The sequence below is a fragment of the Oncorhynchus masou genome, chromosome 9 (genome assembly GCF_036934945.1).
Source record: "Oncorhynchus masou masou isolate Uvic2021 chromosome 9, UVic_Omas_1.1, whole genome shotgun sequence".
Lineage (NCBI taxonomy): Eukaryota > Metazoa > Chordata > Actinopteri > Salmoniformes > Salmonidae > Oncorhynchus > Oncorhynchus masou.
The window spans coordinates 35,064,763-35,078,298 of record NC_088220.1 but is presented as its reverse complement, the minus strand read 5'-3'; the positions used below and the strand labels follow the sequence as shown (position 1 = coordinate 35,078,298).

Sequence of the window (13,536 nt, the reverse complement as noted above, 5' to 3'; positions counted from 1 at the left end):
TTAATATTTTTAATGTTGAAAAAATGAATGTGAACATTATTATTTCGGGATCTTGACATACTCCATATTTGAGATCACACTATTAAAGGAGTAAAATGCAATGGTGTAATGGTGCCTGGAGAAGTGGGTATACTCAAATTTTGCTAAAAATGTTGTTTTCCCAGACGTCCTGCCCAGCGAAGGAAAGGCACCTCATGTGAAAAATTCTATGAAAAACAGTGACACGCACAATGACCTAACGTGACAAATCCCATATTGGTCTTTCACAGTCAGGCCAACCCAAGCTGTACTGTGCAGTAGGCTAATAATAAGCCAACTATTGAAACATAAATCAGGCTATCAACTGTCAGAAATTCATAGGTTTTGGATTTTCGCTCTCAACAAAAAGAAAAGATGATGTTCTAAGTCCATAAAAATGATTAAACCACATCAGGAGACTTTTGAGGTTTGGGGAAAATCCAAGATGTTTCTTTTTTTGAAAGTAGTTAACCTTTAATTCAAGCGAACAGGCACCTAGCACTGTTTGGTTATATGTGTTTCTGTAGCACGAGTTGCAGTTTGCAAAACAAATAGCCACTGGATTGATTCTGCCAGGTAGGCATAGGCTACTTTGTAGCTAGTTAACATTTAATTGAGAAGATTTTTTGGGAAAGCTTCTCCATCTACAAGACAATGGTTAGGCCTATTGTTGGCGTCGCTATATTTTTCCTGTTCTTTAATTGTTTAAAACTGGACATTTACTTCATATATTGAGGCATGTCTTGCCTTGCTTCAAAGAATACTGAGCAAAAATATAAATGCAACATGTAAAGTGCTGGTCCCATGTTTCATGAGCTGAAATAAAAGATCACAGAAATGTTCTATATGTACAAAAAGCTTATTTCTCTAAAATGTTGTGCACAATTTGTTTACATCCCTGTTAGTGAGCATTTTACCCTTTGTCAAGATAAACCATCCACCAGATAGGTGTGGCATATCAAAAAGCTGATAAAACAGCATGATCATTACACAGGTGCACCTTGCGCTGGGGACAATAAGAGGCCACACTAAAATGTGCAGTTGTTACACAACACCACAGATGTCTGAAGTTTTGAGGGAGAGTACAATTGGCATATCCACCAGAGCTGTTGCCAAATAATTGAATGTTCATTTCGCTACAATAAGCTGCCCCAACGTCGTTATTTAAGAATTTGTCAGTATGTCCAACCCAGGACCTCCATATCCGGCTTCTTCACCTGCTGGATCGTCAGAGGGACGGGGGGGTGCTGAGGAGTATTTCCGTCTGTAATAAAGCCCTTTTGTGGGGAAAAACTCATTCTTATTGGCTGAGGCTGGCTCCCCAGTGGGTTTGCCTGGCTCCCAAGAGGGTGGCACTATACCCTCGCAGGCCCACCTATGGCTGCACCCCGACCCAGTCATGTGAAATCCATAGATTAGGGCCTAATTTATTTATTTAAAATGGACTGATTTCTTTATGTGAACTGTAATTGTTGCATTTATATTTTTGTTCAGTATAGCTTATAGACAAAACCCCACCATAGAAAGAAATGTGGAGGTAATTATTTTATAATTACTTCCTTTCCTGTTCTATTGGTTCTTTCAAGTTTCTTTCATTGTCCAGCAGTTAAAGGCATTATCCTAGTCATTATCAACCCATGATAGTTGTCGCATCTTTTCTAAATTTCTAAAGGAAATTTCCATCTCTGTTCATGTGCATTTTATAACAAGGTTTACCCATAAATTGCATTTTATAACATTCACGCATAGGCCTACCACCATGTGCACATTGCTGCGCCTAAAATGTGAAGAAATAATAGTTCAATATTTTAAGCTAAACATTCTGATCGGTTCCATCAGCCTTATTGATACGGTGTATACCTCCACTACACTACTTTGATATGCATCGTAGGGATTACGTGAGTATACGCAATGCCCACTGAAAAACAAGTGGATATACAGCATATACCCGAGTATACCCTCCACTACACTGGTAAAATGACACCAAGATGTCTGTATCATGTACGCCTCATGGATCATAGGGCCTCACAGGAGGCCTGTAAAGGTCTAAAATGGGCCTAAAAATGGTCACTTATCATAATTTTCTCATAACTTTTGCCAATTCTACTTGCCCCAAACTGAAGCCATTCTTTTTTACCTGAAAGTCTTCTTTTTCCATTATATTGAAGATTGGATGGCAGCACATTGCCTTGATGTACAAGCCAGTCGCCACTTTTGTGCCTCCAACTGTTCCATTGATCCCCTCAGTTGCCACTCTCACCTGTAGAAATTGTATGATAACTGAATGTAAACACAAAGGGCCTTTTGCCAAGCACAGATGAGCTGTGGATCTGCCAGCTGACAGTAGCAGTAGAGCAGAAGAACCTCGCCTGGGCCACTTTACAGATTACAAGAAACAGAGCATGAGAAGGAATTGATTTCATAGAGTACTATACAGTCTAATGTAATAACCCCCATACTTGTGAAGCTGGTCACCAGTGACTGGTGTCAGGTATCCAGGAGGAAATGTCCACTGGCTCTGATTGTTTGTTGATTGTTGTTGTGAAGTGGCTTCTTTCTCAATCTGGCTCAGTAAAACCTCAAATGTGGACTGGGTAAGCTGGTGAATGTCAGTGTCATGAGTCCTTGCCACATGTTTGTGGATGGAAGAAAGTTCCTTGAAGGTCTGGCCACAGCAATTCCAAACTGTTGTTGAAGCTCTTTTGGATGCCACAAATGTACCAAATGTCTGCAAGATGAGAGATACGTCTCCATTATGACATACAATAACCAGCACTTTAGCAAGCCAATAAAATAGACTGTTTGTTACACTCACCCTCCTCTTACAGAATGAGTAGTACTTTCGTAGAGTTGCAGAAAGTTTGAGTTTTTCTTGTTTTAAATCATGGGGGGGCAAGGGTGTCAACATCTATGTTAATTAACTCATTGCATGCCATATCATCGGTTGTCATCATGTCCCCTCTTCTTTCTGTGGCTAGACCTTTTCTAGAGTGATAACGTTATTTGCTAAATTGATAATAAAGATAATGTTACCTAGCATACAGTTGAAACTAGCCCCCATGCCTTGTTTAGCTTATGTCAGCAATTGCAACATTAAACGAAGCAAATAAACTTTGTACCCGAGTTTATCACCAAAGCCAACAAAATGTAGCTATAAATTAACACTACTAGCTAGCTAACTTACGTTAGGACAAACCGGCGATGACAAATACGGAACCAAACACAAGAAATTCGGAAGACAAATAAAGTACACAACCAAGTACTTCTGGTTAACCTCCACCCCGGATGTGCCTGACTTGAATCTGACCGCTATTATTTTTGCGACCATTGAAAAAAATTAAATCTTTATAACTTGGTTTCTTATTTCGAAAAAATATTGTTGCCATATTCAAAAAGAAGCAGCACACACTTGTTAATCCAACGGTGTCAACAATAAAATGTCGAGAAGACGGCACAGTGACGGAGATGATGGTAAGTTGTCGCCAGTTACTTCGAAGCTAACGGTATAACGTTTGCTGAAGCCCGCGAGAGTTGATGCTGCTAGCTCTGTCAATGTGTGCATGCTAGCCAAATAGCTAGCTAACCACCTTGATTGCTAACTAAATCATTATAGCTAGTCATTTCAATTAGCTAACGGTGACTGTATCGGTTCATACTTGTATGTGACACTTTAAAACAAGTTTTTCGCAAGTCATTGGCTGTTTTCCAGCACCCTATTATTGGCTAGCTAGTTAGCCTGATGGATTAGCATAGCCCTCGCTTTTAGCTGGTTTACTAGAAATTGCCTAGCAAACTACCTTTCGTTCCCCATCACATAAAGGAAAAACACTTCTTTATCCTACCATTACGTTAAACATTTGACCAACATATAATGTGATATATAGATAACGTTATTCTCTTGTTGTTAATTAACAACTGTTAATATTATTTCAGACCTTGGGGGCGGCAACCATGCCAAAAAGTTGTTTATCTCGCTTGCTGGCGATCCTCTGCCATTTACCCCACAGACAGTGGATGTTCAAAATAATGATTAGTGAAATTAACTAGTTAGTAACTTGTTACACCACTGAAGGATAACGTTTTTAACGAGCTAAGCATATTTGAGCTAGCACAAAATACTACATTGAAGGAAGGCTTTATCTTAGACTGTATATGGTCCATCTCCCCATCATCCGTCCTGTATGTGTCTGTCTGATTTCAAGGAGGCCAATCTCACAAAAGAAGGAGAACGTCTGAGCCCATTGAGATTGAGGATCGCCTGGAATCACTGATATGTCGAGTGGGAGAAAAGGTAATAGGGCTTTGCAGTAAGTGTGGGGATGTTTTCTGCATGATACCCATGTGTGTATTTTCTCACTCACTATACTTTTTTTGCCTGATTTGACCCCAGAAATCACCAGATATTTTGCCCTACAACAATTTCTTCATTTGCAGAGTACCTCTTCCCTGGAAAGCAATTTGGAAGGTCTTGCAGGTGTCTTGGAAGCCGACCTCCCCAATTACAAGAACAAAATCCTCCGCATTTTGTGTGCTGTGTAAGCTATTGGAAGTTATTCTAATACATTTGAAGGACTTTTAGTAAAAAACTTTAAAAAATATGGAATGAGTAGGTGTGTCCAAACTTTTGACTGGTACTGTAATTGTGTGTCTGGTTTTGACAGGGCTCGACTTCTACCCGAGAAGCTGACAGTGTACACAACATTAGTGGGCCTTCTCAATGCCAGGAACTACAACTTTGGCGGGGAGTTTGTGGAGGCCATGATCCGACAACTCAAAGAGACCTTGAAGGCCAACCTGTACACCGAAGCGCTTTACCTAGTAAGTGTTTGGTGCGATAAAATAATTAGTCCACAGGCTCACCAAGGCAATTTTCTTTCAAAGTAATTACAGATGCATTACAATCATGTTTGACGTTATGCTAAACAATGGTTTCCAACACCCTGGCTTCCCTCTTTTCTCCAGGTGCGCTTCCTCTGTGACCTGGTGAACTGCCACGTGATCGCTGCCCCCTCCATGGTGGCCATGTTTGAGAACTTTGTTAGTGTCACTCAGGAGGAAGATGTGCCACAGGTAACATCTTATTGATGCATTTTAAACCCTTGAATTGTATGAAAGTATATTCAGTTTAGTTTTAGGTTTGGTACATTTGGACTGTTTTCCCTGTTCCCAGGTTCGCTCGGACTGGTTTGTCTATGTTGTACTCTCCAGTCTCCCCTGGGTTGGGAAGGAACTCTATGAGAAGAAGGACGTGGAGATAGACAGGCTCCTAAACCAGATTGACGGTTACCTCAAGTATGCTTATTCCCCCCTCTTAGTTTGGTATTAACATGTCTTTCTGGCTCTTTCCTAGTTGAGGAACTGTGCATGATGTAATGCAACTGAAATTCATGAGTATTTTGAGGGAGACTCCTTTGTCAACTGCACTCAATAGTAGTGAGACGGTCATGGTGACACCAATCTATGGTTTTTAGGAGGCGACTGAAGACTCATGTCCCCATGCTTCAGGTTTGGACAGCAGAGAAGCCACACCCACAAGAGGAGGTAATTAAGAGATATGTGTTCATATATGTTATTCCTTTGTCATAACCATCATAACCTTCACCTCTTCCTCGCTCGCCCTCAGTACCTGGACTGCCTGTGGGCTCAGATCCAGAAGCTGAAGAAGGACCGCTGGCAGGAGCGCCACATCCTGCGGCCGTACATTGCCTTTGACAGCGTGCTGTGTGAGGCCCTGCAGCACAACCTGCCACCCTTCACCCCGCCTGCCCACATGCCCGACTGCCAGTACCCCATGCCCCGCGTCATCTTCCGCATGTTCGACTACACCGATGCCCCCGAGGTACCGTGTAGTACTCCCTCGCTCAGACCAGAGAAAGAGGAATGTTTGGGGATGGGGTGGCCTTTTTGGAATTCTCCGACTAGTCTTTCTCTCTCCCTGACCACAGGGTCCCGTCATGCCAGGCAGCCACTCTGTGGAGAGGTTTGTGATTGAGGATAACCTTCACAACATCATCAAGTCCCACTGGAAAGAGAGGAAGACCTGGTGAGCTGCTGTACTTTCCAGTTGACTTTTTTTATGTGTCCTCTTGTTGTGCGAGTCAGTCATTTCTGACTCGTAATTGATTGAACTACTTATTATTTGTTTCCAGTGCTGCGCAGTTGCTCAGCTATCCAGGGAAAAACAAGATCCCACTCAACTATCACATTGTGGAGGTAAGCCCATTACTGCTTCATATCAAGGTTTCATATCAATAAGAGGACATGATCGAAGTCGACGCTTCGGTTCCTCTTTCCCTCTCTTCTGCCAGGTGATCTTTGGAGAGCTCTTCCAGCTGCCCTGTCCCCCCCACATCGACGTCATGTACACCACACTGCTCATCGAGCTCTGCAAGCTGCAGCCAGGCTCCCTGCCTCAAGTTGTATCCTTCTCCCCACTACTGGGACTACCCATTACAGTCTAGTAAAGGGCACACTGAATGGGTGGTCCATCACAGAAATGCTTGTTTTGAATACTTAAGAAATACATTTTTGTCCTATGCCAAAATTTGAGAATAATTACCACAAGTAATTATTATTATTAATTACCACAAGTAATTAAATTTGTCAGGCTTGGATACCTGTTTTACATTAACCGTGAGCGTTAACCCCTTAACAGCCTCATCCCAGTTGGCCCAAGCCACAGAGATGATGTACATGAGACTGGACACTATGAACACTACTTGCATAGACCGACTCCTCAACTGGTTCTCCCACCATTTGAGCAACTTTCAGTTCCGATGGAGCTGGGACGACTGGTAAGATCAGCTGTCTTTCACACAGCTTTTCATTTTATTTAGTTGGAACCCCTACTTATTATATTGAAATACTTATTTACTATTCAGAACAAATACATGTTCTTCTCCAAAGGACGGACTGTTTAGCGCTGGATGCAGACAAGCCCAAGCCCAAGTTTGTAAAGGAGGTTCTGGAGAAATGCATGAGGTATTTCCATTCAGATCCACTATAACTGTGTTGCACCCAGCTTGTTTTGAATCATACATGGGAGGGATGTGTGATAGTCTGTCCCTGTAAACTGACCAATCGGCTTTTTGTTCTCGACCTCCAGGCTCTCCTATCATCAGCGGATAGTGGACATCGTCCCGCCCACTTTCTCAGCCCTCATCCCAGCCGACCCCATCTTTTTTTACAAATACCAAGATGAGGCCAACAGTAAGTACACTGCCTCTCCAGGGGCCATTCATTTATGTATTCTTGAATGTATTTCTGTAAACTTCTGTCTGTTGGTGCATCAGCCTGGGGACTAAGATGACTCTATTGTGCTCGTAATTGGTCTGCCATTTATTTTAATTTTTTTCTGTTGGATTGTAAGAGTGTGATCACAAGTGGCAGCCTTTTGAGGGTAAAGCTCAAATAAACCCCAGGGGTAACACTTCACATTAGTGTTGTTATTCCAGTGAAACTGTAATGGAACAGATGTAATTAGCCTGTAACAGGAAAGAGGTTCACTCAGCGTAATCTAAGTAAATACGATGTGCACAGTCTTCTTTTTGTCCTACTGTTCAACTATTGGCGTAAGCACTATCGGAAATACAACACGACACCTCTGCCTTTGTCCAGGTGCGCTGCCAGGCTATGCCGTGGCCATAACGGTGGGCAACGCCATCAAGAACCGGGCCTCCAACGAGGAGATCCTCACCGTACTCAAAGACGTGCCAAACCCCAACCAGGAAGATGACGATGGTCAGTTAGCCCCAAAGCACTCACCTTCTCAGTGTCCCTATACCCTACATACACTCATTAAAGCACTGTACACCATAGGGATATGTTCTGCTCATTTCTCACTCGCTCCTCCTTTGTCTGTTTCCAGATGAGGGTGAGGGCTTCAACCCCCTAAAGATAGAGGTGTTCCTGCAGACACTCCTCCACCTGGCTGCCAAGTCCTTCAGCCACTCCTTCAGTGCCCTGGCCAAGTGAGTGCCTGTTATGCCGACCCACACCCTCCATTTCTGTGCCCTCCTCTGTGCCACAGAAAAGGGTGGCATTGTTCACCCTTGAGGTTCAGCGTAGCATCGCTATGATACCAGGCAGTTGAATGAACGGTGGGAATCCGTCTTCTGTTGAGTTTTGCGCGTGTTGTCTGCGTGTACAACGCCTAAAGTGTCCTGTTTCCATCTGCCAGGTTCCATGAGATTCTGAAGGTCCTGACGGACTGTGACGAGGGCAAGCTGCACATCCTCCGGGTGGTCTACGAGGTCTGGCGGAACCACCCACAAGTGAGACCGACCACCCACCTCTGTCACCTAAACGAGAACCCTCATTTCCACAAGAGTTAATATAGATTTTGTGAATTGTGATGTGGCCATAGGGTGTATGGAGAAATATGAGTCTGTGGTGTAACTGTGTAGTTGACCTTTCTCTGTCTGTGCAGATGATCTCTGTGCTGGTGGACAAGTTGATCCGTACACAGATTGTGGATTGTGCAGCTGTAGCCAACTGGCTCTTCTCCCCAAACATGGCTCATGAATTTACCAGGTGGGTGTTAAACCCTCTCTTCGTGTGTGCCCGCACACGCATGTTTGCTGTGTCTTCCTTTGCTGTAAATCAGATCATGCAAATATCTCGATCAAAAGTTTTCAATTATCCTAATATGTACTACATTATAAAATTAACACACTTATTGTTACTCCATGCTTGGCCGTGTGGTGGGCAGGTTTTACGTGTGGGAGATTCTGCACTCCACCATCCGTAAGATGAACAAACACGTCCAGAAGATTCAGAAAGAGCTGGAGGAGGCCAAGGATAAGCTGGAGAGGCAACAGCATAAGAAGGTAGGCAGCAGGAGTGTGTCCTATCAACCGCTGCTGTAAACACTGCCTCTTTATAGACTCTTTAAATGCACGAATCGACCAGCCGCATTGCTCTGAATATTGTACTGATTGTGCCAGTAGTTTCTCTTCCAAGGTTTGCACAAAGCAGAATGCTCCCTTGTCTATATATAGTGACCTTTTTAGATTGTGCACTAGTTTTGCTTTCTAAAAATGCATCACACGTGGTATTTTCAACCCAACACATTTAATTTGGCCTTGAATGGTCACACTGTCCCTTTCAAACATATTAAAACATTTGAATTAGTTTAGTCTGTGTTTGCTGATAATAGACATTACCAGTAGATGTCAGTGCTGCCACCATTTTTAAAGGGATAAGATTCACTCATTCTCTCCCTCAATCTCTTGTGTGCTTGTCTCTCTCCCCTCCCTATCTCAGCAGAAGGACAGTGGTGATGAGGAGGACATGGAGAAGAACAGTGAGGATGAGGACGGTCAGCTGGAGGAGCAGATCGAGCGTCTGCAGGAGAAGGTGGAGTCGGCCCAGAGTGAGCAGAAGAACCTCTTCCTGGTCATCTTCCAGGTAGTGCATGGGCAATAAATCTTTGAAGTTAAATGTACAATGTCGGCAACATGGTTTCCTGTTTTTGTTTTCAACTGTTCAGCGCTTTCAGTGATGCTGAGGAGAGGACAGTAAACAGGATGTCACTCCAACGTGTTTTGTATGAGTCCATAGTACCCAGCCTGATTTCGTCCTTTTTTCCCCCTTCTAATCTTTGTCCCTCTTCTGTCCCCGCAGCGCTTCATCATGATGCTGACGGAGCACCTGGTGCGCTGCGAGACAGGCAGTGTGGACTTCAGCACGCCCTGGTACAAGAACTGCATCGAGAGGCTGCAGCAGATCTTCCTCATGGTATTAGCTAGCCTTTCTCGCCTCGGCCGTCAGTCTGACGGGTCCTGTTCGTTCACTTCCATGACATTTCAAGGTCAACTGATGTTCATGTGGTTCTTTTGTGTTTTCTTAATAGCATCATGTGACCATCCAGCAGTACATGGGGACCCTGGAGAACCTGCTGTTCACCGCCGAGCTTGACCACCACATCCTAGCTGTTTACCAGCAGTTCTGTGCCCTGCAGCTCTGAGACCCTGCACATACACCATTACTTTACATATGCCATACTCTATATATACACACACACACACACACACACTTGCATCAAGATGTCCTCATTACTTTTTAATTTTTATTTTATGTGTGAGTGCCATTGACGGTATTAACTTTAAAAGACCATATTTGAAGGAGCAGTTGTTTATTTGGTGAAGTAGTACATTTGACAGATGTTAGAATCTGTCTCTCGGGTCTTATGCCATTTCTTTGTATTGTTTTTTTTTTTTTCCCCCTTCATTTTGCTGTTCATTTTTACCACGTTACTCGTAGCCCTATTAAGGTGGCTCTTTTAAAAAAAGAACTGAGGTTGCAACAAGGCAGAGGGTGGCTTTCAGTTTTGCTCAGGCGAGCCTGAATCCAGAGTGCTCTATTTTTTTTATATGTATTTTATGTGAATTGAAATTGGGGAAATGATTCAAACTCCTGTAGAGTCTTATCTGCCTGTATTATCTGTATGGTGTCTACTGAGGGGAGTGCAGTTCTGTTTGTCACTGTGTAACACTTTGGAACAGTGATGTAATAAATACACTGAAATGGCTTCCTCTTACAAAATTTTTTAAACACTTCTCTCTCTTTCTTAACTTTAGAACTTTTAGATAAATGGCTCATTTTTTCAGCTGCCTGTATCTTGGTCGGGGTGTATGCATGTGGTAAACGGCACATAATAGTATCCAGGAGAAATGAAAGTGTTTTGACAATTATTCACTAAGTTGTATGTATTTAGAAGTGAATTAAAACCAATGACTGACATGGTGGTTTATTTGACTATAAAGTATATTTACAGGAGTAGTTTAAAATACCAAATGTACACAATTGAATGTGTAAAAGAATTTGGTACTGACAAAAAATGTGCCATCATTCAAATACCTGGAATATTATTTTATGAACTTGTCTGTACACCCCACAAGCATACATGTCCACCACCATCACAGTTTAATTCCGTTGAAATTTCAGTCAATTCAGGTATTGGATTACTTTTGCATCATACATTTAATGTCCAACTTAACAGACCGAGCCGAAATGACCACTCTGCTCCGCATCAGTACAAACGGTGCATAAGATGCTATTCATCTTAGAGCATACCTGTATAAAAGGAAAGCCCCATTTCAAATCGAGTAACTTATGACCACTGTTTACCACCACCGTTTAAGCAATATTAAATATCGCTATTGTCAAAACTAATCATTCACTTGGGACGAGAGAATGAAGCAGTATAAGCAAAGGTAGAAATTACCTTTCAGTTACAATCCGAAAACCTAAATAATCTTTATCAAGGAATGTAATGGTAAGTCGATACACTTGGCCTCGTGTGAGAATTGTGCTTCTGAAATGATGCTAGTGATCTCAAAGCAGTTCAGTTAACCCCTGACCTGTTCCTACTTTTGGTCAGAGTTTGACGTGCTGTCACAGGTTGCCAGAGTTGGCTTTTTTCCACCAGCCTGTGCCTCAGCATCCAGTCTCCTGTACTTCGTGTGGAAGAAGATAACGAAGCAGCAGGTAAAGACACTGAACAGGCCTGCCATCACCAGCACGGGCACTGTGGAGACGTACACAGAAAAAGACAAGTCAATGACTGGAGCTAAGACATTTCTACAGGAACTAATCACAGTGCGTTTGTTTTTCAGAGAATCACGCTGCTAGAGCCACTGCAAAGCACCCGACAATAACAATACAGGTCCCCAGAGGATTTGTTATATTTAGAAATAAGAGTGGCAACTTAACTGAACATAACCTCCGCCATCACTGTGTTTTGGCCTTGGGCACATATTTTATTTTTGGATGTATTCTTTGTAAAATAAACTATAGCTTGTCAGGGCACCTGTCCCCTCAATTTCAATGGGAATAATTATTTGCAACATACAGTACCAGACTAAAGTTTGGACACACCTACTCATTCAAGGGTTTTTATTAATTTTTACTATTTTCAACATTGTACAATTATAGTGAAGACATCAAAACTATGACATAACACATATGGAATTATGTAGTCCCCCAAAAAGTGTTAAAACAAATCAAAATATAATTTATATTTGAGATTCTTCAAAGTAGCCACCCTTTGCCTTGATGACAGCTTTGCACACTCTTGGCATTCTCTCAACCAGCTTCACCTGGAACGCTTTTCCAACAGTCTTGAAGGAGTTCCCACATATGCTGAGCACTTGTTGGCTGCTTTTTTCCAACTCATCCCAAACCATCTCAATTGGGTTGTGTCATTGTCCTGTTGAAAAATAAATTATAGTCCCACTAAATGTAAACCAGATGTGATGGCGTATCGCTGCAGAATGCTGTGGTATCCATGTTGGTTAAGTATGCCTTGAATTCTAAATAAATCCCTGACAGTGTCACCCGCAAAGCAGCCCCACACCATCACACCTCCTCCTCCATGCTTCACGGAGGGAACCACACATGCGGAGATCATCCGTTCACCTACTCTGTGTCTCACAATTACACGGCGGTTGGAAACAAATTTGGACTCATCAGCCCAAAGGACAGATTTCCGCCGGTCTAATGTTCATTGCTCGTATTTCTTGGCCCAAGCAAGTCTCTTCTTCTTATTGGTGTCCTTTAGCAGTGTTTTCTTTTTGCAGCAATTCGACCGTGAAGGCCTGATTCACACAGTCTCCTCTTAACAGTGCCAATGACACGGCCCGCTACCAAAACCTGCAGGCTCTCCTTCACCGCAGCCAACGTGAGTAAAACGATTAAACATGTTAACCCTTGCAAGGCTGCCGGCCCAGACGGCATCCCTAGACTCGTCCTCAGAGAATGCGCACAGCAGCTGGCTGGTGTGTTTACGGACATATTCAATCAATCCCTATCCCAGTCTGCTCTTCCCAAATGCTTCAAGAGAGCCACCACTGTTCCCGTTGCCAAGAAAGCTAAGGTAACTTCCGTCATCATGAAGTGCTTTGAGAGACTAGTCAAGGATCATGTCACCTCCACCCTACCTGACACCCTAGACCCACTCCAATTTGCTTACCGCCCCAATAGGTCCATAGACGATGCAATCTCCATCACACTGCACACTGCCCTAACCCATCTGGACAAGATGAATACTTATGTAAGAATGTTGTTCATCGATTACAGCTCAGCAGTTAACACCATAGTACCCCCCAAACTCGTCATTAAGCTCGAGACCCTGGGCCTCGACCCCGCCCTGTGCAACTGGGTCCTGGACTTTCTGATGGGCCGCCCCTAGGTGGTGAGTATAGGAAACAACCTCCACCCCGCTGATCCTCAACACTGGGGCCCCACAAGGGTGCGTGCTCAGCCCTCTCCTGTACTCCCTGTTCACCCATGACTGCGTGGCCATGCACGCCTCCAACTCAATCATCAAGTTTGCAGACGACACAACAGTAGTAGGCTTGATTACCAACAACGACGAGACGGCCTACAGGGAGGAAGTGAGGGCCCTCAGAGTATGGTGTCAGGAAAAGAACCTCACACTCAACGTCAACAAAACAAAGGAGATGATTGTGGACTTCAGGAAACAGCAGAGGGAGCACTCCCCTATCCACATCGACG

General features: G+C 43.3%; 2 protein-coding genes across 4 annotated transcripts in view; one reads left to right on the top strand and one right to left on the bottom strand.

Moving 5' to 3' along the window:
- The first annotated feature begins 3,275 nt into the window (after window positions 1–3,275).
- Window positions 3,276–10,549, top strand: LOC135545933 (nuclear cap-binding protein subunit 1-like). Of its 2 annotated transcripts, none has more exons than XM_064973932.1 (22): window positions 3,276–3,489; window positions 4,221–4,309; window positions 4,453–4,553; window positions 4,680–4,836; window positions 4,981–5,088; window positions 5,189–5,310; window positions 5,490–5,559; window positions 5,642–5,857; window positions 5,964–6,061; window positions 6,168–6,231; window positions 6,327–6,437; window positions 6,685–6,812; window positions 6,925–6,999; window positions 7,124–7,227; window positions 7,636–7,758; window positions 7,886–7,988; window positions 8,198–8,291; window positions 8,447–8,550; window positions 8,729–8,846; window positions 9,286–9,426; window positions 9,643–9,756; window positions 9,872–10,549. In XM_064973932.1, the coding sequence occupies exons 1-22, from the start codon at window positions 3,456–3,458 to the stop codon at window positions 9,983–9,985; spliced, it is 2,388 nt and encodes a 795-aa protein (XP_064830004.1). In that variant the 5' UTR covers window positions 3,276–3,455; the 3' UTR covers window positions 9,986–10,549. The 2 variants fall into 2 exon arrangements, with proteins under 2 accessions (XP_064830004.1, XP_064830003.1); XM_064973931.1 differs by having other exon boundaries at window positions 9,283–9,426.
- Window positions 10,224–13,536, bottom strand: part of LOC135545934 (solute carrier family 49 member A3-like) — a 21,479-nt gene continuing 18,166 nt past the window's right edge. For both annotated transcript variants that reach the window (XM_064973934.1, XM_064973933.1), the window contains one exon: window positions 10,224–11,548. In XM_064973934.1, the coding sequence (XP_064830006.1) occupies window positions 11,458–11,548 (91 nt within the window). In that variant the 3' untranslated portion in view covers window positions 10,224–11,457. The remainder of the gene's footprint in view (window positions 11,549–13,536) is intronic.

What these genes read in the sequence shown, in the direction of transcription:
- LOC135545933 (XM_064973931.1), top strand. Translation starts at nt 3,456, where the DNA reads ATGTCGAGAAGACGGCACAGTGACGGAGATGATG. An exon ending in CTCCGCATTTTGTGTGCTGT is followed by an intron (nt 4,554 to 4,679) that starts GTAAGCTATTGG and finishes TGGTTTTGACAG; the next exon opens with GGCTCGACTTCTACCCGAGA. An exon ending in TCAACTATCACATTGTGGAG is followed by an intron (nt 6,232 to 6,326) that starts GTAAGCCCATTA and finishes CTCTTCTGCCAG; the next exon opens with GTGATCTTTGGAGAGCTCTT.